Source organism: Denticeps clupeoides, chromosome 3 (assembly GCF_900700375.1).
Source record: "Denticeps clupeoides chromosome 3, fDenClu1.1, whole genome shotgun sequence".
NCBI classification, from domain to species: Eukaryota; Metazoa; Chordata; class Actinopteri; order Clupeiformes; family Denticipitidae; genus Denticeps; species Denticeps clupeoides.
Genome location: NC_041709.1, coordinates 9,501,041 through 9,524,254, shown reverse-complemented (window position 1 = coordinate 9,524,254; position 23,214 = coordinate 9,501,041). Strand labels below are relative to the sequence as shown.

The 23,214-nt window shown below is 47.3% G+C and overlaps 1 protein-coding gene across 1 annotated transcript in view; it reads left to right on the top strand.

Annotated features, from left to right (window-relative positions):
- Nucleotides 1–23,214, top strand: part of nr6a1b (nuclear receptor subfamily 6, group A, member 1b) — a 74,725-nt gene that overhangs the window by 27,358 nt on the left and 24,153 nt on the right. Inside the window, exon 3 of the mRNA XM_028974883.1 lies at nucleotides 19,561–19,584. Coding sequence (XP_028830716.1) covers nucleotides 19,561–19,584 — 24 coding nt within the window. The remainder of the gene's footprint in view (nucleotides 1–19,560; nucleotides 19,585–23,214) is intronic.

Here is a 23,214-nt window from a genome sequence, read left to right as displayed (position 1 = left end):
GCGCCGCAGCCTCATCCAGACAGCGCGCGCCGCGGGGGTCGAGGGGGGGGGGGGGGGTGTGGGGGGGGGGGTGGTCTGAGCCGCCCGCGTCGCACTGAGTAAAAGTCAAACCCAGGCTGTTCGTGTTCACAAGCACCCAACTGTCTCCATGAGTACCATGCAATACGACCACACAACACAAAGTGTCTGTTCCTGCTGGCCTTTCTGAGGCGGGATAAAAGCAACCTGACAGGTGTAGGGCTGTGGAGGGCTGGGCTGCCATGTCGAGGGAGGATGGGTCAGGGCGTGGTTTTTGGGCGGACACTCTCCCAGCCTCTGCTCAACCTCATTTCCGCTCATTCCTCTGTCCTCCGTACAATCGCTTACGCCTGTGATTCATTTCGGAGCCTCCCTAGATTCTTTTGTTCTGTGTAGATTAAACTACATGAGCGGGAGCGTTTGTGGCTCTGGCTGCTCGATAACAAGAGGATTTAACCCTGCCAGATCCTCCACTCATCTTCACTTTGCTCTTTTTCTAATCCATTTTTTGTCTCCTTACTTAAGTTGTCAAAAAAGCACATCATGTACATAATGGGTTGCGTGTCTAGGCTTAAAAAAAAAAAAACTCGTAAATAATGAAATGAATGACATTGTCCAAAGGTTCCTTTAAAAAGCCAATGCACATTCTGTTCACTGATCATTGTATAAAGTGATAAGATGACTGCCTAGACAAAGCAATGTCTCTCTCTCTCTCTTTCTCTCTCTCTCTCTAATTGCTCCTAAAAATGTCTTCTGCCAGTTAGATTAGCTTTCCAATTCCAACTCCAGTTTGACAGCACTTTCTCCCCACATGGACACCTTGTCAGCTCACATGCCTGCAACGGCACCCACTCAATGAGCTTGAAGTAAATGAAAATCCTGGATCACTTAACACTGGGCTAATAATTCCTCCCTGTGGGTTGGTAGTAGCCCAGTGGGTAACACACTCGCCTATGAACCAGAAGACCCAGGTTCGAATCCCACTTACATACCATTCTGTCCCTGAGCAAGACACTTAACCCTGAGTTGCTCCAGGGAGACTGTCCCTGTAACTACTGATTGTAAGTCGCTCTGGATAAGGGCGTCTGATAAATGCTGTAAATGTAAATGTAAATGGTTGCGGCCTCTAAATATTTCCTTCTAACCTTTTTAAACTTTTTTTTTTTTTAACCTGATTTCTAACACACTGCCATCCCACCATTATTTAATCTGATTTTGTTGAATGCAGGAGGGTGGGCAGGAAGGGGGAAAATGAAAAATGGAAACGGGTGAAGTCTGGAGCTGCTGGTTTACATGGGTGAACTTTCCAATGCTTTGCTGCTCGTCAAACACTGAGACAAAGGCATTGGGGAGCGGGAACTGCGCCCCACATTTCTGTCTAACAGATCATAGAGGCTCACAAGTCTCCGCCTTTCCCCATCCTCTCTTATCTGTGCCTGGTGCAGCGTTCTGACTGGAGAGACGCTTTGATCCTCAGCAGAAGTGAGGGTGCATTGGTAATGAGACCCACCTTGGGTTGAGGAGTAGAAGGGGTGAGACCTGACCTTGTTCAGCTGAACCCACCGAGGCTCGACTTGGCCCCGCTGCCGTGATGGCACGCGAATCGCTGTAGAGACCATAATTCTCTGAAAACACTAATAATTCTGCAGAGCCTCTTCTGGCTTCTTAAATTTGGGGGCAGATTGTGTGTGTGTGTGCGCGTGTGTGTTTCTCCAGCCCCTGGGCTGGGCATTACGTGTGTCATTGAAATGTGGGTCAGTCAGGCAGATGACCCTCTCGGCCTGCTCCTGGCTCGCGGTTCTGCCTAATCTGCACTAATGCACAGAGAATGGCTGCCAGACGGGCCTCCTAATTGACCCTGATATTCAGTGAACAGAAAAGAGCGCGTCAAATGGCTGCTTCGATTTTCACCACGCGGCCGATGCCGCGCAGGACGACCTCTTCAAACTTCGCCTCAACACTAAAAGCAGAGCCTGCGAAGACTAGACAGTCCACCCTTTCCCGACAAAAGAAACCCGCGGCGTCCATCTTTCGCCCTCTTTATTTCAACGTGACGTTTCTAATCAGCGGCGGACGCTAATTAGGCGTTTCGGCCAAACAATACCTGGCATTTAAAAAGTGTAATTACACACAGTTCAAGAACGCTTAGCCTCAAAATGGTTGTCCCAATGATTGGCCATGCCGCAGCGCAATAGCGCGATGGCGGTACGACGGCCCCGTCTCCCATCTGCTCCGAGAATAAGAGGCCGTTTCATGCAGCGTGTCGTCATCCTGGCATTGTGCGAGTGGACAACGCCGCCCATTCAGAAATATACATTTTGCCACCCAGAGCACCGCCAGCAGGCCGAATTTAAACTCCAGTTTACCGAATTCATGTCAAAACTGGTTTTGACATTTTGTCCTGCACTTTTACAAATTTCTTTGCGAGGAGAAGAATTAGACTTTTTCTTTACTAATCGTACACACACGCCACTTTTCACAATTTGTAGTTTTGATGCAGCGGCCAGCAGTATCGCCGAGGAATGCCGGGAGTGGAGTGAAGGGCATGCCGAGACAGCATTACACCCGCAAGCTCCGAGCCCCTCTCCCCGAGCTCCCCAAGAGCGAGACGTAGACACCACACACACGTTCCGTTACTCTTAATCACATGCTGGCATCTCCACACACGCAACTCCCGGCTGGCAGCCTGCCCGCCACTCGTCCCCCCGCAGCGGGCACGATCAAGTAACCCGGCGCCGCGCGGGCCGCTCGCACACCTTCGCAAAGAGCCCCAGCGCCGTCAGGGCCGTCCCACCTCAGAGGACGACAGCTCCGCCCCCTCTCTGTCCTTCTCGCCAGCCACCCGTCCCTCGTCCCGCGCCACGTCCACCTGTTCCGGTATTTCTCTGCGTCCGTTCGGAATTTGAACTGCGCAGCTCATGCGGGGCCTTCGTCAGACGCCACTGCTATCGAAGTGGACGTGATCGAGACAAAAGAGACCGACGCGGCAGATTTTAGATAGTGCGCCTTTTCATGTTCTTTTTCACAAACCTCCTCTGTCGCAAAACAAAAGGACCTGAGCCGCCCTCAGCTTTTCGGGAACACGAACAGTCTGTGTTCCTCCTCGTTAGAAAAAAGGAAATAAAGATGATGGGAAGATAAAAAAACCAAAGGGGTAACTGGTGGGTGGAATAATGATGCGGGATGAGATGTGGAGCAACAGAAAGACAGAAGGAGCATGGAGGGGCGGGGACGAGGGGGCGAAATGAGATGTGCATGCCCCCCATCCCCACCCCAAGGGGATTGTTGGTTTTTGAAACACCTGATTTTTTTTTATTTTTTTTTTTTTCCCCTTTTTAAACGACCATGTCATTGGCTGAGGAAGTAGCAGACAGGTTCTGTTGCTTTTATGTCTCCTCATTTCCTCTTCTTTCCTATCCTCTCACACCCAACACTCTGTGGACAAGTTTTAACAGCCATTTCTTTCTTTCTTTCTTTCTTTTTTTTTTTTGGGGGGGGTGGGGGGGTATAGGAAGAAGGCTCATTTGTGCAAGTGGTTAATGAAAGAAAGTCATTTCCTGTCTGCTATGACCCCGCACCCCAACCTCTGAGACCCAACCGAAACTCGCTGCACCCTCTGTGTACTCTAATCCGCGCTGCACCAGCCCCCTGCCCCCACCCAGTGTGCGCCGTGCTTTGTGTCCGCGGCGCTGGCGACCAAGTGCTAACAGATCCCCATTGTCCAGCGGCGGGCCTGAATGGCGAGTGCGGCTCGCTGAATTGCTTGTCTGGTTTCTATTCAAATCCAGGTAGGGGCCAGCTCTCTGGGGAGGAAGGGGGGGGTGGGAGTCTTAGGTTAGACTCTGCACTCGTTAGAACCCCCCACCCCCCCAATTTTTCCTTAATGGGGGCATATCGACAAAGTCCAAGTGGCCCCGGGGCCATAAGGGTGGTCACCCCCCGCCAACAGACGAGAAGCGGCCGCACTGGTGCAGGTCCTGTCATCGGCACATTAATCACCAACGTCGGCGGGTTGTTACCAGTCGCATCTCAACATCGCACACACGCTCTCACACGCACTTTCGGATAGACCTCACAGCGACATTTCTCCCGTTTTCTCAATCACAGTCAACCGGTGATGTGATTCATGTTGATTCAATCCATCGCGTGCGTGCGAGAGCTGTATCACACGTGCACAATCAAGGCGTTCTGAGATGCAAGAGCTGAAACCCGTTCCCAGAAACAAGCTGCTTTCCAGCTCCAGTTAAAGGTGATCTGATGATGCGTCGACTCAACTTTTCCTTTTTATCCTCCCTCTTTAATGACAGTTGCTTTCGTTTAGCTCTGGGAATTTTGAAGAGCTGTAGCTCTTCAAAAAAGAATATCTTCAGGATCCAACAACTCTCCAATCAGCCTTTAAAAAAAGACTCCTACATGCAAATTTTTTATCGTCTGTTATTCCTCTTTTCCTCATCTGGACATTTCTGCACATCTCTGCTATTCCTCTTAACTAACTGTACAGTGCAGTTCTGAAATGTCACAGTGAGCCTAGAAGCTGTAAAAAAAACGAAAAAAGAGAAACGAGAGAAAAAGAAGCCTCCTTGCCTGTTGAGAAGCCAGTCACGAGCCTCAGTAGTTGTTCCAGCGTTTCTTCCTCTCCCGGGCCCCCGGCTCTTCCTTTCTCCCTTCTTTTCTCCCTCTCCCTCCCTCCCTCCCTCTCTGGCTCTCTCTCTCTCTCTCTCTCTCTCTCGGTCTCGCTTTGGTTTTGCCGCGCTCTCTGCCCCCCAGCAGCTGGCCGTCCTGCCTGATCCAGGGCCGCTGCTAATGACCCAGTGAGGCTGTCTGGCTGGGGCCCCTCTGCTTTTGTCCACTGTCTGGCCCGGTTCCTCCTCCACCGCCCCCCTCCGCTTTTCCCTGACAAGCTGCGCCCTCGGGGCTCCCAAACAGACACGCTGGCCCCCCAGCGTCACCCCAACCGGCCCGCGTCCACACTCTCACCCGGCTTAAGGTTTTTGGGGTTTTTTTTTTAACAAAGTAAAAACAAAACTAAAAGTGAAACCCGTATGTATTTTATTTTTTTTTAACATCGCATGCGGTGACCGTCTCAGTCGGAGCCGCTGAGCACGACCTCACCCTGAATAAACTGCAGCTCGGGCACGGAGCGAATGGGTAAAAACAGTGTCATGCAACGGAGAACTCTGCTCACAGCACCCATAAACACACCCAGTAGGAGGAACGAGGAATCAAGGAGAGGACCTGCTTACCGAACAATAGAAGAAACTTCTGCAAACTTCCTTCCCTCAGTTCACTCAGGGCCACGCCGTAGAGAGGCTGATCTGTCAAGAAACGAAATGGGGGGGGGTCACAAAAGGAGGCCAAACCAGGAGAAAAGTCGCGGGTGGGGTCTCGGATGTGGACTGGATGAATGTCTTCCCCACGTCGTGCACTTATGAGGGGCGAGCGGCGTGGAGAGGAAAAAAAAAAAAGTTGAAAATAATAAAGAACCGGAGCGGTTTTTCTTCTCTCTCTTTCCCTCTCTTTTTCAGTCCCTTCACTCTCCTCCCTTCTCTCTCTCTCTCTCTCTCTCTCTCTCTCTCTGATATCCTGTTCACACGTTCCTCAGTCCCGCTGACAGGAACTCTCTGTGGATAATCAGTAGCTGGAAAGAGAGAAAAACACAGACAGACACACACACACACACACACACACACGCGCATGCATTCTCCGGCAGGCGGACGAGATGAGGTATTGAACAGCTCCACGCTTCATCCCAGCCTTGTCTGTCCCACTTGAAATGAACTATATATGACCCGCTTGACAGACAGGAGCAAATTCAGTCATGTGGTGGGGAGGGACACTTGTTATTGGATAGGCTCCTGGCAGCCCAGGGCGAGTGCTCTGTGATTGGCTGAGGTCGGGACCATTGAAATGAGAGTCTCGCACCATTCACAGGCGGTAGAGCTGGGCAGGGTCACTGTTTGGGTGTCTCTTGCCAGTAATGATGAGAGAGGAGGATCAAATTTTTCGAAACATTTTTTTTTTCCAATTCTCACACGTACTGATGTGAATGTGTTTTTTTTTTGTGTGTGAACTATATATAGTTTGGGTGCATCTTTTTTTTTTTTGGTTTTTAGGGAATGAGTTCAATTGGGCTCTATATGCATGTATTATTCATATCTGTACCTATATAGACGTGTAGATTAGAGATCAGAGTGTTTCGTGTGGAAGTGCTGGCATGGTTGCGTTAATCCTGCGCGGAGAGGAGACCGCGATCGGCTCAACTCCTCGCAGTTTGTCTCCAGGTTACACTCACTGCAAAACCGCAATTCTGACACAGTCCTCCTCCTCCTCCTGTGCACCACATCTCCTCCTGCTTCTCAGCCATTAAGCCATTCTGGGGAAAATAAAGCAGGCGGAGGGGTGTTCTGAGCCTCCTGGCAGTCAAACGATGCTCTTCATCCTGCTGGGCCTCCTGCAGAGACAAGAGGCTGAATATTACAGAATGTATGTATGTGTGTGTGTGTGTGTGTGTGTGTGTGTGTGTGTGTGTGTGTATGTACATAAAAACTACAAACTAGTCATGCATACAGGCAGAGTTTAAAAAGAAAAAAAAAATCACGTTCTCCGCATTCTGTGTATCAGTCAGAATGTGATATTTGCCCCATTATTAGTATCTTGCATTGTGTATGTGTGTGTATGCGTGGGGGGTGCACGCTTGTGTGTGTGTGTGTGTGTGTGTGTGTGTGTGTGTGTGTGTGTGTGTGTGTGTGTGTGACCTATATTGTTCATGAGACATTAACACAACTGTCTCAGCCAGGAATACTTGCTGTCAGCAAACTCTCTGTGACTGAATGTTTTATGTGATGGCTTGTTTACAGAATTATTTCTAAGGAATGACTTCGTTTTGGCATTCATTATTATATAATTAATATATTTAAGAATTAATGTTAAGAAATTGCACTGAAGAGGCCCAGTACAAGTTTTTTCATCCAGGTGATCGCAGGAAGTGTTAAAGGAGGTCGCGGTCGGCTTTGCGCATCTCTCAGTATGCTTCTGGAATTGAATTAGTTCCCTGACAGCGCTGCTCGAGTCGTTAGTTAGTCACGCTGTGACTGGAGTCATGTGACACTGGAATACCGCTGTCAAGGCAGAGCGCGCTACGCGATCGGCCTCACGCTGCGCTCCGGGACGTTCCATGAGTTATTGGGCCAAGGCGATTCCGTATCGTGCCGCTCTGTTCATTACAGCGCTCTTGTCAGCGGGGACACCTCTGTATGTTGCCTTCAGTCACGGCACTTTTGTAGGATTCACGATTCAGGTTCCCAGATGATATTATTGCTACTGCATGGAACCATGCTGTTCTGTGATTGATATCAATGTTCCAAAAAAAAATTATATATATTTATATACAGCGCAATGGCCTCAAGCTAAAGCTGATGCCAAATGCTCTTTTTCACACTTCTGATTTCGATCAGAGTGACCTGAATAAAAGAATTTCTCGGCTTGTTGGCCCGCATTTTTATTGCTCATAAACAAGGGAGAATGGGGCTGGAGAAGAAAGGGGAAAGTGATGGAAAGAGGACGTTTTTTTTTTTTTTAAGGTGGATTTTTGATTCTTATCATTCTCCTCAACATATGCCAGGAAATGGCAGGAAGGGAATTGCTTCAAATACAAAACATTTTCATGTCAGCTTCAGCAGATGTTCCTCCTCTCCACCGGAGACACGCTGCTGGGGTTCTGGAACCAAAAAGAGAATGGCTTTGTTACCTTATGCATGTACAAAAAGCGGCCTTGCTGGTTCTGTCCTGGCTTCTGCATTCTGTGCCACACCGGGCAAAGAGTTCATGGCCTGTATCCTGAGGGCTGATATCCCAAACAGCCCGCAGCAATACATCTGTACACGAATACACCATCTGTTCATCTTGAGCCATGTTAACACCACTGGTTCTGCAGAACCAGTCATAAGCCCTACAAACAAGGTTCATCTTAAAATAATCCCTTTGGGATTTAATGGATCTTATTTTTTAACATTAAAAAAAACCTCAAGGTGATGTGTTTTTGTCTGTAAAAACCTTTTACATTTTGATACTTTTTAAAACCCCTTCCAGGTCCATTTGCAGAGCTTTACAACTACTTTTCCTTGATCTATAAAATGTACAGGACAGCCTACCTTTTTCAGCAGTGTAAAATTGAATTTTTATAACCAACTGGTAGGGCAATGGGGGGGACATTTAAGTGACCTGACTATACAAATAAAAATTCTTTATTCCACGAATTTGTGCTTTTCACTTTTCTGTTTTGCCACACACATTTCCATCTTAAGCCCATTTGTCCTTCCTTCCATTGTGTTATTCTTGACTGATGGCACTTCAAACTGTAACAAGTGACAATAAGAAGCACACACATCCTTCTTCAGCCATTGCCTTGATTCAGTCGGGCACCAGTGATCTAGTTCCACTCACTTGAGGATGGAGAAAGGGTCACTTCAGTCCTGCTGCTGGCCAAGTGTGGTTGACAAGAGCCTGTGTCCAGAGAGAAAACTCTCACATATTGCTGGATTGGGTCTATCCTGTGCTGGAGGGGGGTTGTGAGTGGGTTGGGGTGTGCTGTCCAAACAGCATACGTGAATTTGCATCAATCCCCGCTATCCCCGGCTGAGCCTCGGCTTAACGCGTTGCTCAGACCCTCACAACAGCATCTGGGGTGTCGGCAGGCCTGACCGTCCCAGCTGTGAAACTGCCTCACAATGGCTGCCTGTGCAGTGCTGGTCTGTGATCTGAGGCCTCTGCGTGGCCTTTGTGCTGCGGAGCAGGTAGATTTACACAAGGGCTCACTGCTGACACGCGCGTTGCACCCCTTCACCGTGCCTACGGTGTCCCTCCATTCTTCCACAGTCAGGCTCTCTCCTGGCTGAGGTTATCTGAAAGATTGAGAAGATGGTAAGGGAGAGTAAAGGACGAAAGAGAGCGAGAGTGTGTGGGGGTGGGGTGCGGAGTGAGGGGAAGAGTCAAATTCACGTGATCCCCGTTGAACTCGGTGAACCTGGCTCCAGCCATGAAAGGGCCTTCAGTGAGTCCCTTGCACTGCAGCCATTGGCCGGGCCACAGGCCTGGCCGTCCAGCACACAGGGCCACGCTGCACGCGCTCAGAGCAAACAGCGCAGGCAGAAATCCATGTCCCAGTGGCCTCAGCTGACCTGCCCCAATCTTCTGTCACCCACAAGACTCTGCGACGTGTCCTGAGTTGCCACCAAGACTAACCGAACTGGAGCAAAAAAAGGCACTTAAAAAAATAAATGAAAATGTTTCAGAAATGTTTACTCAGCTGGACCTTTACTTCAGCTGGTTGAACCCCCAGCCTCCACCACCATTCCCTCCTAAAGTAGCGAGTGGAGGAAAATGGTTTAAGACAGTCCATCTCATCTCAGCAGCCCCTCAATCATACCCAGGAGCGGAGGGCAAAAGCCAGAAAAGAAAAGGAAAACCACACATAAAGGTCCGCCTTGGAAAACATGGAGGGCTGGGTTGGGAGGCTGGGTGGTGACTGGGCTGTGATCTGCAGTGCTATTCTGGTGAAATATGGTCACACCGCTTGATTGGAAGAGCTGGTGATCTTTGGCTCACTGACCGAGGACATGAGTGCATTTAACCCCATCCTCTACTCTGGTGTCCTTACGTCTAATTGTCTAGATCCCCGGCGATTTATAGGAGCGATTAAGGGGAGTGTCGGAATACTTCATCCCTCTCTTTATACTTCATCCCTCTCTCTTCCTTGTTTTCCTTTCTCTTTCTCTCCATGTCATTCCCCCCGCCCAACTAGTGTCTCTTTTTTCCATCCCTCAGTCTTAAGAGACACATGTTCCTTGTTAACATAGCAGACGTTGCCACACTGCCCCCCTCCATCCCACACCCACTGCTGCCCAACAGAGGGGACTAAAGCAAATGCAGAAATGTGTAGAGTGTAGTGTTGGTGTGTATTTATCAGCCTGTCAATCAATTTAAATGATTTCATAATTCATTTTCCATGAATTAATCACAAGACTAAAGCTTGCTATAGTGCATGTTTAAAACAATGACTGAGGGAAAGTGTGGGAAAGAGGCTCAGACAGGGAGTGAAAGGTAAAGTTTTTTAGTTGTTAATAACCCTGAACAAAATCAGGCCATTCAATTTTTTTTTAACTTTCCACCTAAAGATTGATTCATATGATGCACCAAAATTGAATTGATTTAAAAAAATATTTTGGTTGCATCTGGTTGCTCACCTGAAGAAAAGATGCGTCCAGATGCAGGTGCATCGTGGCCACACAGCAAGCTTGTGCTGCAGCCACCATACTGCCTATTTGAAAATGCGCAGTCTGAATTTAGCCCTGAAACTTTTCACATCTGTGTGATAGGTCAGGCCTACACAGGAAGTAAACAAAATGCAACTGCATTCGTTTATTTTAATGTCTTTATATACGAATCCTGAGTATTAACACATGCATCTTGTCAGCTCCACGATTTGCTGAACATTGCCGGTTGGTGTTAAGCTGACTGCAGTGAGATTGTGAGTGGATATAGATGATTAGGTCCTGGTTGTCATTCCTTCAGTCTTGCGCTGTTTTCAGACCTGTAGGGGCTGCCCGTGAGAACGTAAATGTCTGAATCGGATGGAGCACAAGCGAACGGACTTTAGTTTGCCAGTTCTGCTGCATACAAAGTCAGTGCCCATGTGTAGGTAGAGCAGGCCATTCATTCAGCGAGCGAGTGGGCGTGAAGACTGGTGTAAACTGGTGTAAAACCAGAACAATATGGACATAAGAGGGTGGACAAGGGTCATTTACCAGAGGAAAAGGCCAAAAAGAGTGAAAGAGACAGAACCTCTCTGGGCTGCCAGTGAAATAGTCAAACCAAATTCATGGTATTGTATTGACCAAATTACAAAGACCAAATTTCTGCTTTATGCTCCTTGAATTGTAACTTGCATCCTGAATTTTCAATAGATGAGAACACAACATGCTTGCCTGTTGTGGGAAAGGGCAATTCTGGTCAATGTATGGACTTCTGTCCATACATTCTCCTGTTCATTTGAGAAAATGTCATGTTGACCCATTGACTTAGATGTCAATTCAAGACTACCCTTGCTGCCAGCTCAGAGGCTGATCGGTAATGCCCTTGGATAATGTATCTCTGTGTTTTGCTCTGAACGGGAATGTGTACTAAGGGCACAACATTCCCTCCTTGAACAGCCTTTGTAAAAAGTAACTTTACTAACACAGACACAGATGAAACAGAGGGCTTATACCACCTAGTCCAAAAAGCACATACATAGTCCATTGACACAGTAGAACCTTAAACCTCTAATCCCCCATCGGGTCCCGTCGGTCCTGTTGTGTAAAATGTTTTATTCCACCTTTTTCGCTCCCCTGCCTCGCTGCTGCTGGTCTAAGTGTTCTGTATGACAGGCTGAATGAGGTCCAGGGATCCGAAGCAACCTGCTCAACTCAACAGCTGGGCTCTCCTGATGTTTGTCCCCTCAAACACACACAGCTACAAAATGTGTAGTCTTATTCTGTACATGAAAGCACATGTACGACTTTTGGTCTGTAGCCATGCCTTATGTTTGTGTATATGTAAACCTACAGGGTTTGGGGCAGTGGTGGCCTAGCGGTTAAGGAAGCGGCCCCATAAACAGCAGGCTGCCGGTTTGAATCCCGATCCGCCATGGTGCCACTGAGCAAAGCACCGTCCCCACACACTGCTCCCCGGGCGCCTGTCATGGCTGCCCTCTGTTCAATAAGGGTAATAAACACAGGACACATTTCGTTGTGAGCACCCTGTGCTGTGCTGCAGTGTATCACAACAACAATCACTTCACTTTCAGCTTTTCCCTTTCACTTACAGAGAAAAAAGTTTGTATGCGTTTTATTTTGGGACCTGCGTGATGTTTTGAAGGTCTGTGTGTGTTCTAGTGGTTGTTATGGGTACAGATAATGTGTGTACTGTGAACTGGGCTCTGGCTGTTTGTATGCATGCCACTGTGCTGCTGTCTCTCTGCATCTCTCAGAGTTGGGCCTGCGGTTGTTTTTTGCTCATCAGCCTGAGAGAGGTGACTGCACTGCATATGTGCATGCTGCCGGCAGCCTCGCATCACCACCGATGCCCTCTGACTGTATGTGTGTGCGTGTGTGCTGCCACTTCGCATCAGTGATGCATCGGAAGAGGCTTAATCACTAACGTGTGTGCAAGAGCAGCTCCGACAGTGATGTCAACACATACAGGTGTGTGTCCATTTGCTTTCATGATTGCTTCTCTATTGCAATTGGTCTTTGTTAGTATTGAAGAAAACGCTTTTAAAAAGTGCTCAGGGTCCAGATTAGAATGAGGGTGAGTGTTGCATTAAGCTGGCAGTGCCCTTCTTTTCTTCTTCCTCTTCGTCCTCCATGCGTGCCACTTCCTTTTGCCATGAGCGTGGCTGGAAAAGACGTCCCTGCAGTGAGCTGTGACTTCTCTCCTAATCACTTGCGACAACGGGGTTCTGTACCTAACATCCCCCCTGCAGCCCCCCCGGACCTTGGGAATCACAACACTGCACAGCACTTTCCCCCTCCATAGGGAAACTAGGTCACCACTCAGCAGAGAAGCCCGTTGCTTTCCGCACATTTCAAATCCGTAAAATTGGACGTTTTTCCGTAACGTGGCATGGTATATCTTCGTGCAAGTGATGCTACGAACCAACTAAATTCCCATCCGTGGTCCCTCTTTTTGTCTGTGAGATGCTTAGTTGATTAAGGAAAAGCCCCCACCCTGCGCCAGTCCTGCGGAAGACGACCATGTTTGGAAGATTAGCATTAGCGTAGCTGCGGTGCTGCAGAGGGTAGGGGGAGGGGAAGATTAGCTGCTGTGTTAGCTTCCCTTTGAAGTGTACATCATTTTCTCTCCTCTCTTTGTGCAAAGGCGATTTCTGAAAATGTTCCGCTCCGGCATTGGCTGCAGAGCCCTTGCTTTCGCCCTTTGTTGAAAGCCTGAAGCGTTTTTTTTTTTTTTTTGTTACTCCTCATAAAGTGGACGACAGAGAGGAGATTTCCTCTATTTTAGGCTATTGTCAGTTATTTCCGTTGTGTGCCTACTTAAGACCTAATATGAAATGAGCACATGTCCCAAGGAGTACATTCTTACACTGATTGTTTTAAAAACTTTGCTGACTTTCTACTTTCGTGCAACGGAATTTTCCGTTTGCAGTGCCGCGGCCGTTGCAAGCCCAATAAAGCTGAGTTTTGTGAATTATTATCTTTGTACAGTTTTTTTGTGTGTGTAAAGGACACTCGTGGATGTCTGTAAATAGTGCCTCTCTCCTTACGCTGGCTGCGATCCCTGGAGAAGTCTGGCTGCGAGCAGCTACGGAGCGGGGTGGGCGAGAAGCGCTTTGATCTTTCGTCTGTTGTCTCAGGGAAGCGCAAGAGGGGGGGGGGGGGGAGAGGAGAAAATGCAGTAGAAGGCAAGCGGGGAAGGAATGAAAGAGTGCGAAAGAAATTAATTATATATACGTAGCTAGCTGACAGGATTTTGTACGGGGGTGAAACCGTAGACGCTTCTTTCCCCCACCGCAGAATCGTTTATCGGAAGGAATTGCCGGGAATGAAGCCCCATGCACTCCAGTGCAGTTGACAATTAGTGTCTTGCTGTCTCCAGACCTTCAGGAACAAGCGGTGCTAATCGCTGCCCTTTAATCCCATCTGCACAAGAGAGGGGGGGGGGGGGGGGGGTTAGGCATTGTGCGCTCGGGATCGTGCTTGTGTGTGGTGTCCCAGTGGCTGTCAGGCCGGTGGTAGAAGCCGCATTGTCTGGTGCGACAGGGCTCAGGTGAGCAGAACAAGCCAGGCTCTTTGATGCCCTGTGCCCGGGCGACACCCTCTTTCTTTTCCGAACGCGGCGTGCCATAACGACTGGAACACAAACCAGTCAAGTGAGCCCCGCCAGCCAGACGCTGCGTGATCGCTATGGGGTGGTGACGGACGAGTGCCTGTGTTGTGTGTGGCCTTACCTGTCAGTCAGGTGCGGCACTGGCACCAGGACACCATGTTCTCTGAGGATGTGTGCTTCTGTGTGTGTGCTAGTCATCTGTCGCTGGGGTAGACTAAACAAAAACAGCGCTGCTGTTGTCTCCGTAGTCGGGGTGGGGGGGGGGGGGGGGGGGGGGGGGGGGGTGGGGGGGTTGTTGGAACATGCCTGGTCCTTTGTGACTGGGCGCCCCTCTGTTGCTGTCTCTCTCTAGTCCTCACTCTCTTTATCCGCCTTCTTTGAGTAGTTCCCTCGCTATGGGCCGTAGTTTACCAATGCCAAGAGCAGCACAAATAAATATATGGGTCATGTTTGCTGAGGAGGCATCAGGCACGTCTTCTGGGCTTTCCGAAATTAATACATAAACAAGAAGGAAGAGAAGGAACTTCCCTCTTCTTAAAATTTTGATAATGTGGTAGACGTGCTGTGAAGTCACAATGGTGTTTGAGCCATTAACACCCAGCTACAAGGGCATAGCAATACTTTCTAGCACTGTAACTATATAGAATATGGGGGGGGGGGGGGTCCTTGATCTTGTTATATTTTTTTTTTGTTGTTTCTTTCTATGTCTCTTCTGCTGTAGGGTGCATTTTCAAAAATGACCAGATTACTTCCCTGTCACTCCCTGTTTTTCCACACACTTGTCAGTCATAGTTTTTCTGACTGATCAATTTAGCCCACAAGCGAATCCAGGCTGAAATAAAAGAAAAAACAAACTTATCTGCAGTGCAAAACTGTACTGTAGGAGGCATGTTCACAAATGTCATGTCTACTAGAGCTTAGCTGCTGATCTGTTTGGATGTTTGGAAGCAGCTGTGGTCTTGACACAAGGTTTTCTATAGCCAATGTCCGGCCTCTACAGCAATCTGTTTAATTTGTAACATCTTAAAAATAGAAATGTGCATAAACTGTGGATATAGACTATTCATATTATATATAGACTATTCAGTTTTATTTGTAATAAAGGCCAACACGACTAGTCAGTAAGACCCTCTAGATTTGGACCTAGATCTGACCTTAAACTGCAACCAACAGACTTCGTAGGAGTCCACTTCCTTACTCCTTCTCAGAAGTAGAAGCAAATGGGTATGATGAGGGCTTCTGCTTCCTGGTGACCACGCTGGTCGTTTCCATGGCCATCAGGCTCTGTATCTGTGCCAGTGCATGTTCGCTGCATTATCCTGCTCTCAGAACCTGCTGAATTATTGAGTCTGTTTGGGGAAGCCGGGGTTTGTGAACAGGAAGAGAGTATTTATAGTCTACCGACACGCCGTGAAGAGCAGGCGGGGGGTGGAAGTTGTGTGGTCAGTCGGTGTTCTCTCCTCCCCATCATTTCTGCATTATCTCTATTCTTCAGTTCCTTCCCTCATCCTGTCTTTTGTGCTCCCGTCCATCCTGTGCTCAGCTCGCTTCCACGCTTTTTGAAGGTTGGATTTCCGGCTTGCTTTCACTGTAGCACCTTCAGTTCCCGTTTTTAATCTCTTGAGGGTCACCAGACTTCTTCATCTTCTCCTCCTCCATTTTTCTTTTTCCTGAGTCAAAGGTCTGTTGGCAGTGATGTAGGGAAGAGATGTAGTCCCTGGCATTAGAAAGAAAAAAAAATAGTCAGTGCCTTAGTTCCTTTGGTGCCAAGTCAGTGTGATGGTCAAGGTGATAACAGCCAAACATCTCATTTTGTCCTCTAGGTGTGAGGTCTTATCTTTCCCAATGTTCTTCCATGAGTACTGGGAGGTCAGTAGAGAGAAAATGGTGAGATACCCACTGCTAAACGCCTTCACCATGACTACATTTATCATACGTTTTTTCTTGCCATTTATTCTTCCACCTCCAGACTCTGGAAAGCTGTAGGTGCATTATGTGGCACACATAACTCGTAACCAGAAATGTTCCTTGAATGCTAGCACATCATTTCATGCCTCAAGCCCTCAGTTTTTTCTGGGCGAAAGAGCAGGAGCATCGTGGCAGGAGTTCGAACTCTGTCCACTCTCCAGTTCCTCTACAGTCGACGAAAAGGAGCTAATTCTTCATCGCAATCCGATTGACCTAGCCAGACTCCAGCCCCGTTGTTGCACATTGAAATCAGCGCGCTGGGCACTTAGTGATACGTCGTGACCGTGATTTAATTTCATATGGCATGTTGGGTTTATGTTTTTTGCCCACAGACATACACAGCTGTGGCCTAATTATTTTTTTCATCTTCCTGTCTTCCCTTCTTTCCTAGTGATCTCCTCATCCATGCCGTGCAAGTGTGTTGTACTGCGTTTGTCACTTTTCTGATTTAACAACTGAAAGGGGTAGATTAGCCTCAAACTAATCTATGCTGGGTTAGTCCCCATGGGGGCACGACTTGATTTATGGAGAATTAAATCAGGAGGGTACCTGTCCATCCCTCGGCCAGCTCTTCTCCCTCCCTCCCCCTCCGTCTTTCTCAGCCAAGGCTTATTCTTCACGCCTGTGTGGTTTCTCTGTGCTCCCTCCTTCCTCTTCCCCTCACACACGCCTGAGTGCCCAGGAACGCACACACACCCCAGGCTGCCCCTGTGTGGTTTGTCTTGTGGCATGCTGCAAATGGCCGTGTGTGCCGGAGCCGGGTGTCAGGTGCGCTCTTTAGGGTTTTGGCATGTTGCTGTCCCTCCTGCTCCATCACTCACCTGAACTGCCTGAACTGAGCTGCCTCCAGGAGCCTAGAGTGGATCTTGTGCACGTGTGTGTGTTCGTGTGTGTTTACATTTGCATAACACTCTAAATTGTTAAAGTACATAATTGTTTTAATCCTTTGATTTTCTCTCTTCTAGTCATATAGGTTACTCATAGGTTTTGGTCAGGACTGTGGGTGAGCTGGTTTGGTTGTGGATATGGTCTTGAGATGAGTAGTACAGAGATTGCGTGATGTGTTATCATGAGGACAGAAACCTCTGTTTTTATGTAAATCCTGATGATGTTCTTGACCAGAGCCTTAACAAACAAGCCTGATAAGTCATTTATAGTGCTTAAAAATGGGACTCAGTTGACACAAACACACACACACACACACACACACATGTATATACACTACAGGACAAAAGTTTGGACATACCTTCTCATTCAATGCATTTTCTTTATTTTCATGACCATTTACATTGGTAGATTCTTACTGAAGGTATCAAAACTATGATTGAACACATGTGGAGTTATGTATATATATATATGTATATATATTCTACCACAACCTTATCACCCTTTTTGCTTTAGGATCTGTACACCATTACATGCTGGTTTTGTCTTCTTACCTCACATTCCAACTCAAATTAACAATGTCTCCTGGTTTTGTTACCGAATTGCTGTTTGTTAGTCATTGTATCGTCCCTAAGCACAAGTCAGTTGACAGGCCCACCATACTCTACCTCTCCATGACTGCCTGAATTTACCCGAAACCAGAGACCCACAGACAGCGTGGGCTATTTTTGCTGGGTTCACTGTAGTCAGGTGATATGCTTGTTTTCAGTTCCAGAGATTTCAAAGATCGCAGTTTGAAAAGATGTGTAGTAACTCAGTTTGTTTCATTATATCTACAGATGATTCTGCTGATTCTCATGCAGTCACATTCATAGAAACATACTAACACACTTTCAGAGCACACTTGCATGCTCACTATTTCTCTCTCTCTCTCTTGCACACGCACACACACACACACACACACACACACACACACACTCATGTCCCTGTGAGGCTCTGACGTGCATGGCTGGGTGGCCCTGCTCAGGCAGTGGTTTTAAGCCGGTTAAATGCTTGTCTGGGCAGAGGCGGTGAGCGTGCCTCAGAGGAAGTGTTCTGCGCTCTATATGGATGAAGGGATGATTTGGTGACGCCGGGTGCCGGATAAACGCTGTAAATTAACATTTAATAGTGTGACAACTTGCTGTGCTTGCGTTTTTTTAAGGATTCATTTACCAAGTTTCATGATTAAAGTTACTTTTAGACAAAATTGTACCAATTCTTCTGATTTGCAACACTGTTCTAGTCTACTAAGCCTTAGAAGCCTCCAGTCACCAGGCTGAAATAAGAGAAAGACACAGTGGAAGCTTCTTCCTTCCCAGGTGGAGAACGTCATGTCTCTTCTTCAGTGCCCCAAAGTGCTTTTCAGTTGTAGGTTTCTTGATATGGAGGCAGTGTGGTCTGCTGCATAAATACATAATCATCCGACACCCCCTTCTCTTCTCACTGTAAACAAGCCATGCTTGAAATTTCAATTTTAATAAATACATAAGAAATGATTTGCTGTTTAGGGACCTGTGTCCTACTTCAACATGCTGGATGGAGCCAGTAAAGACAACGAATGGGACTTTCATAGCAAATGTGATTAATCGTGAATGGGTAACCAGGACAATTTCGTACTTTGACGTTGTGATGTCCGTGTGCAAATGTACAACAGACTGTCTGAGCTTCATGTATCCTCCTCTCTTTAAATTCAGAAAAATGTGTGGTTTTGTTAATCAGCAGTTGAAATTCTAATAGTCCTAACCTGGGCCAGCCACCCCAGATGTATATTTGTGGATTTAAGATTTCAGATATACATATATTTGTGGATTTAAGATATACATTTTTAATTAACAGGTATAAGACTAAAATGATGTAAACTTTAGCAAATAGCAAGGAACTAAAATAATTCCGATGCAATTCCAAGTGTCAAATATGTGTTTATAACTTTTGTATGTAAATGTTATAAATAAATGTGGCTACATTTAGCTGGCTCACTTCATCCAAAATGTCTTAAAACATTTTTATCTGAATAACACTTGGCCTAGAGCTGAGTGATGTCAGAGATGGACTGATTTAGTGTTATATTTTGGATAGTTTGCTGAAATCACATAAAGATCTTCTTGCCCTCCTGGGTTTGTGTGTCTTTTGCCTGTGAATAGGTATGTACATATGTTTGCATTTCTGGATCTTACGCGTGGATAGATGGGAGAAGAGAAGGGTCTGTGTGGCACAAAGACCTTGATGCCATCTGTTTCCCTGGCTGCCATGTGTCCTGGCTTTTGTGTGCCCATGCTCAGCACTATGGGAGGCTGAGGGTGCATATGTGCGTTCTGTCACCTCCCGGGCCCTGCCCTTGTCTGCCTTGTCCACAGCGGCTGTGGGCAGGTGTGGGGTCCGGTCCCCCAGGCCTCACTCAAAGCCTTCTGTCAGGACTGCGCTCCCTCAACACCTTCTCCACACCGTGGCCCAGCGTCCTCCTTCTGATGGAATTGGAGCAGATGCCTCATTTGCTTGACCATCATGCTCTTCTCTGACGTGAGGGCTTGTAGTTTGAGGCTCTGGAGTCGTTGGCTTACCTGAGCCTGTCACATAAAATCAGCTCTGTGTGCTTATTGGCCCAGCTGTGTCTGTAGCCGTAGTGATGTAATGAGTGGCAGGTGCTGCTGGACTCGGCTCTAGAAAAAAAAAAAAAATCGTATCTTATTTTCTTATTTTGTGATTGTTTCTCATTTTGTCAAATTAACTGATTGCATTCTCTTCCTTTCTTTTCTTCTCTTCTCACAGATGGCCTAAATGAACACCACTTAGGTAAGGAAATGTCGCTAACCTCAGCAAGTATACAAATATTTTTACACTGCACGCGCGCATACAGGAACTTCAGGAACAGCGTTTCTTTTTTTTTTTCCATACGGAGGACTGTAGGTCAAGGCCAAGTCTGCATCGGTAGAAAAAGCAGGCCGGCACGTTTCCCGTGGCATACATCACCTTTCACAAGGCAGAAAATGACATAACACACCATTTGACGGCTAACTACATTAGCGGCTGCTGAGCCCCAGGCTGGCGAGTGGCCCAGGCCTTCATGCCCCTCCGGATCTGCGGTGTGTGAGGGTGGAGGCCAGGTCTTGATTAGGAGGTTCCCCTCTCAGATAACAGGGTGGTGTGGTGCTGCCTCTCGCAGGCTTGGCTCCAGCCACTACGTGGTTGCGTCTGGAGTGAAAGACGTCTCATTACTGCTCCTTGGTCTTTGCCTGAACAAGACCTGTAGTCAGAGCACCGCTGAGCCCTGCGGTCACCCTCTACTCTTTCCGATTCAGAGTGTTCTCAGTTTTTCACCAAGCGCTATCATCAGGGGGGCTTTTCTTGTGTACGAAGTACCAGCACTTTCCTACAGAACCAGAAGGCACTTTCTGAACTTTCAGATTCAAAGAACGGTGGAGATGATTGTAACATTATTTCAAAAGGGATGTCTCAATACCATACAGTTAGCGATCACTCCCTATAGCAGTGGAATTACCAATATGCCAATACCCGGATCAAAATGATGATTACTGACAAACACGCACCTATACATTTAGCATGTTTTTTGCAAATCAATTTTCACTCACTGGCCACTTGCTCCAGGCTCATCTGACTCGTGCTTTCTTGAACAGTGGAGTTATCCCTGTAGGTGCATTAGTGTCTGTAGTTTTTCGTGCACTTGTGGGAACAGGCCAGTATGTGTATTTTAAAGAATAAGAATTGCAGCCCCAGTACCTACAGAACTGAATACAGTGCACTTTAAGTATTGTTTCTGGTGACATCCCTAATATTATAAATAATATATATGAAGTCACCAAATAATTACTAGACCCTATTAACTAATTACACCCCACAAGCTTAATGTTCCACAAGTTCCACTAGAACCTTAAATAATGGTGGTCTGGGTTCTAGCTCCTGCTTTTAAATGTTCCATGAAAAAGAAGCCCTTGCATAAAGCAAAGGTGAAAGGTCAAGTTAAATCTGAAGCAACGATTTTGCACTCTGCATTGCTGTGAGGGGTGAGGAAGTGGCGCTGTTTCACGTGGACATGGTAAGATCTGACACTTCAAACCCACGCTTAATAGCTCACTGTAATTACATTAGAATATATAATCATGTGCTTAAGCAGCTTCTGCCAATCACTGCTCTCCCAGCTGCGTAGGGTGACGCTTTCAACCTGACAAATGTTTGTGCCCACTCCCCAAACCCCCCAACCCCTTTAAAGTACAGAGAGAGAGTGTGTGTGTGTGTGTGTGTGTGTGTGTGTGTAGTTTACACACGTGGCACTGGCACTCTAATGCAGAATGATTTAAAAGGTACCGCTGCACAAGGTCGTGGAGGAAAAGGGCTCGCTTTAAACGGGTTAGGGAGCGGAGTTAATTTGCGGCGATTAACGTAAGCTCCCAGTGCGGCGGGGGAGCGGACGGCCTCTGCGCTGTTAGCGCCGTTTGACATCAGGATTAATTTGACTGGAGATTACGCTCCACTCACTGACAGCCACTTTACACTAACTGCGAGTTTCAGCGCTTTAGAGGGAAGTTGGGGGGGCTTGCTGTTCTTTAGGCATCTATAGAATGTTTGGAATGAGGTATGCATTTCACAGAAACCCCTGCCAGATAATAGTCTTTTTTTTTTATATATTTAAATAGCCAATTTGGACTAGTTAACTTTTCTTATTCCTCATATTTGCTTAAACATGACCACCCAGCTATGATGAAAGCACATTTTTTTTTTTTTTTTTGCTCTGTATGTGTCACTTATCTGGTGACCCTGTTGTTTTTAAAAAAAAAAAAAAAAGCATCCGTTGTGCAGAGAATTAGCACGAGAGCACACAGATTCAGACCCTGCTCTCTCAACCCTTCAGCCAGAACTACACAACAACTAAAACACACATCAGACCTGGGTTACATAATGTAAATATATGTATACTACATGGAAGAAGTTCGAGGTTTTTAAACAAATCATCTGTTTGATTTTATGTGTTCTATTTTATTCAAAGAAATAACATAGTTGTGCTTAAAAATCCGTTTCATCTACTCTGTATGTGCAATTTATGTACGTGTTTCAGCAAAGTAAACACCTCGTGCCTATATCACAGCAGCACAGAGTCACTGCGTCCTTTTCAGCGATTTTGGGAACTAACCCTCCCAGCACCAGCAAAGTGATTATCGATGCAATAAAGACACACCTGACAGATCTTCGCAAAATAAAATGTAATTTTACATTTGTGAAGTGTTTGCAAAAATTCCTTGGAAAAATAATAATAATAATATTTTTTTGCTACATTATTTTTGTCCATGAGTGGGTCCAAACCTCTGGTCCCTGGGGTTGCGAAAGCATATGCCAACTGCTTCTAAATGTAATGGCACTTACAAACCAACTATAAACTTCTCCATTCATGGATTAAGCCTAGCCCTCGGTTTGAATGGAAACGCTTTTTGTCCTAATTTAATGTCTATTCACCCAGTTTTACTGAGTCTGAGGCCAATGTCGGACCTTTTGAAATAAAAGGCCATACGCGCTTCAGCACACGGAGTGGAATGATTGCGGGTGTGAACTGTTCGTCGCGTCCTCTCCACCACGAGCACGGAGATACGCCGACAAAGCACCTTTTTTTTTTTGTTCTTGACCATCTCAGGCTCTGTGCTGTAATGATACCTGAGGCGTCAGCACTGCTGTGTCACAGCGCCGTCTCCTCCGGCGCCAACGTAACGCCGATCGAGCCCCCCGGCCCAGGAATGCTGAGTTTAGTAGGCCGGCGTTGTGTAAGCGCGGCGGGGGAGGGCGAGCGCCACATGAATAAAACAACGTGGGCATCTTCCCAGCGAAGTGTGTTTTGTCAGAAGGAGAAGTGGAGCAGGAGAATGGGGTGGCACAGCGCGGCCCTGCCTGTTATTTCTGCGGGCACAGCTTTCAGCGGCTGCTAATGCAACCTGACAGTTCTGGAGCAAGACGAGGGAACGGAGGGAGAGCGGGAGGGCGAGAAGGAAGATGAGATGGGAGGAGACGACGGAAGGAGGGGAGGGGAGGGAGCGCGAGTGACACAGCAAAGAGGTCAGAGGAGAGGATGACAGGAAGCGTTGGGCGATGAGAGGAGTGGAGAAAAGACAGAGCGGCTAGTGGTTCGGGGTACCTGTACCAGCCTGTGATGACGCAGCACGCTTCACCCACAGCTACAGGAGGTGGAACTGCCGTGCGGGGAGGGCTATGTGAGGATTAGAGCAGGAGCACCAGGCCTTGGTGGACATTGGCAGCATACAAATATGCACTTGATGCATATTCCGCCATCTCTCTCTCTCTCTCTCTCTCTCTCTTCCTCTCAGAGATAAGTGTGAAAAATGAAAAGGTTCTCAAGCAGAAAGGAAGACAGAAGGACCCAGGCCGTAATGGTTGTGGCTCTGCTGGTGTCTGCACAGAGCA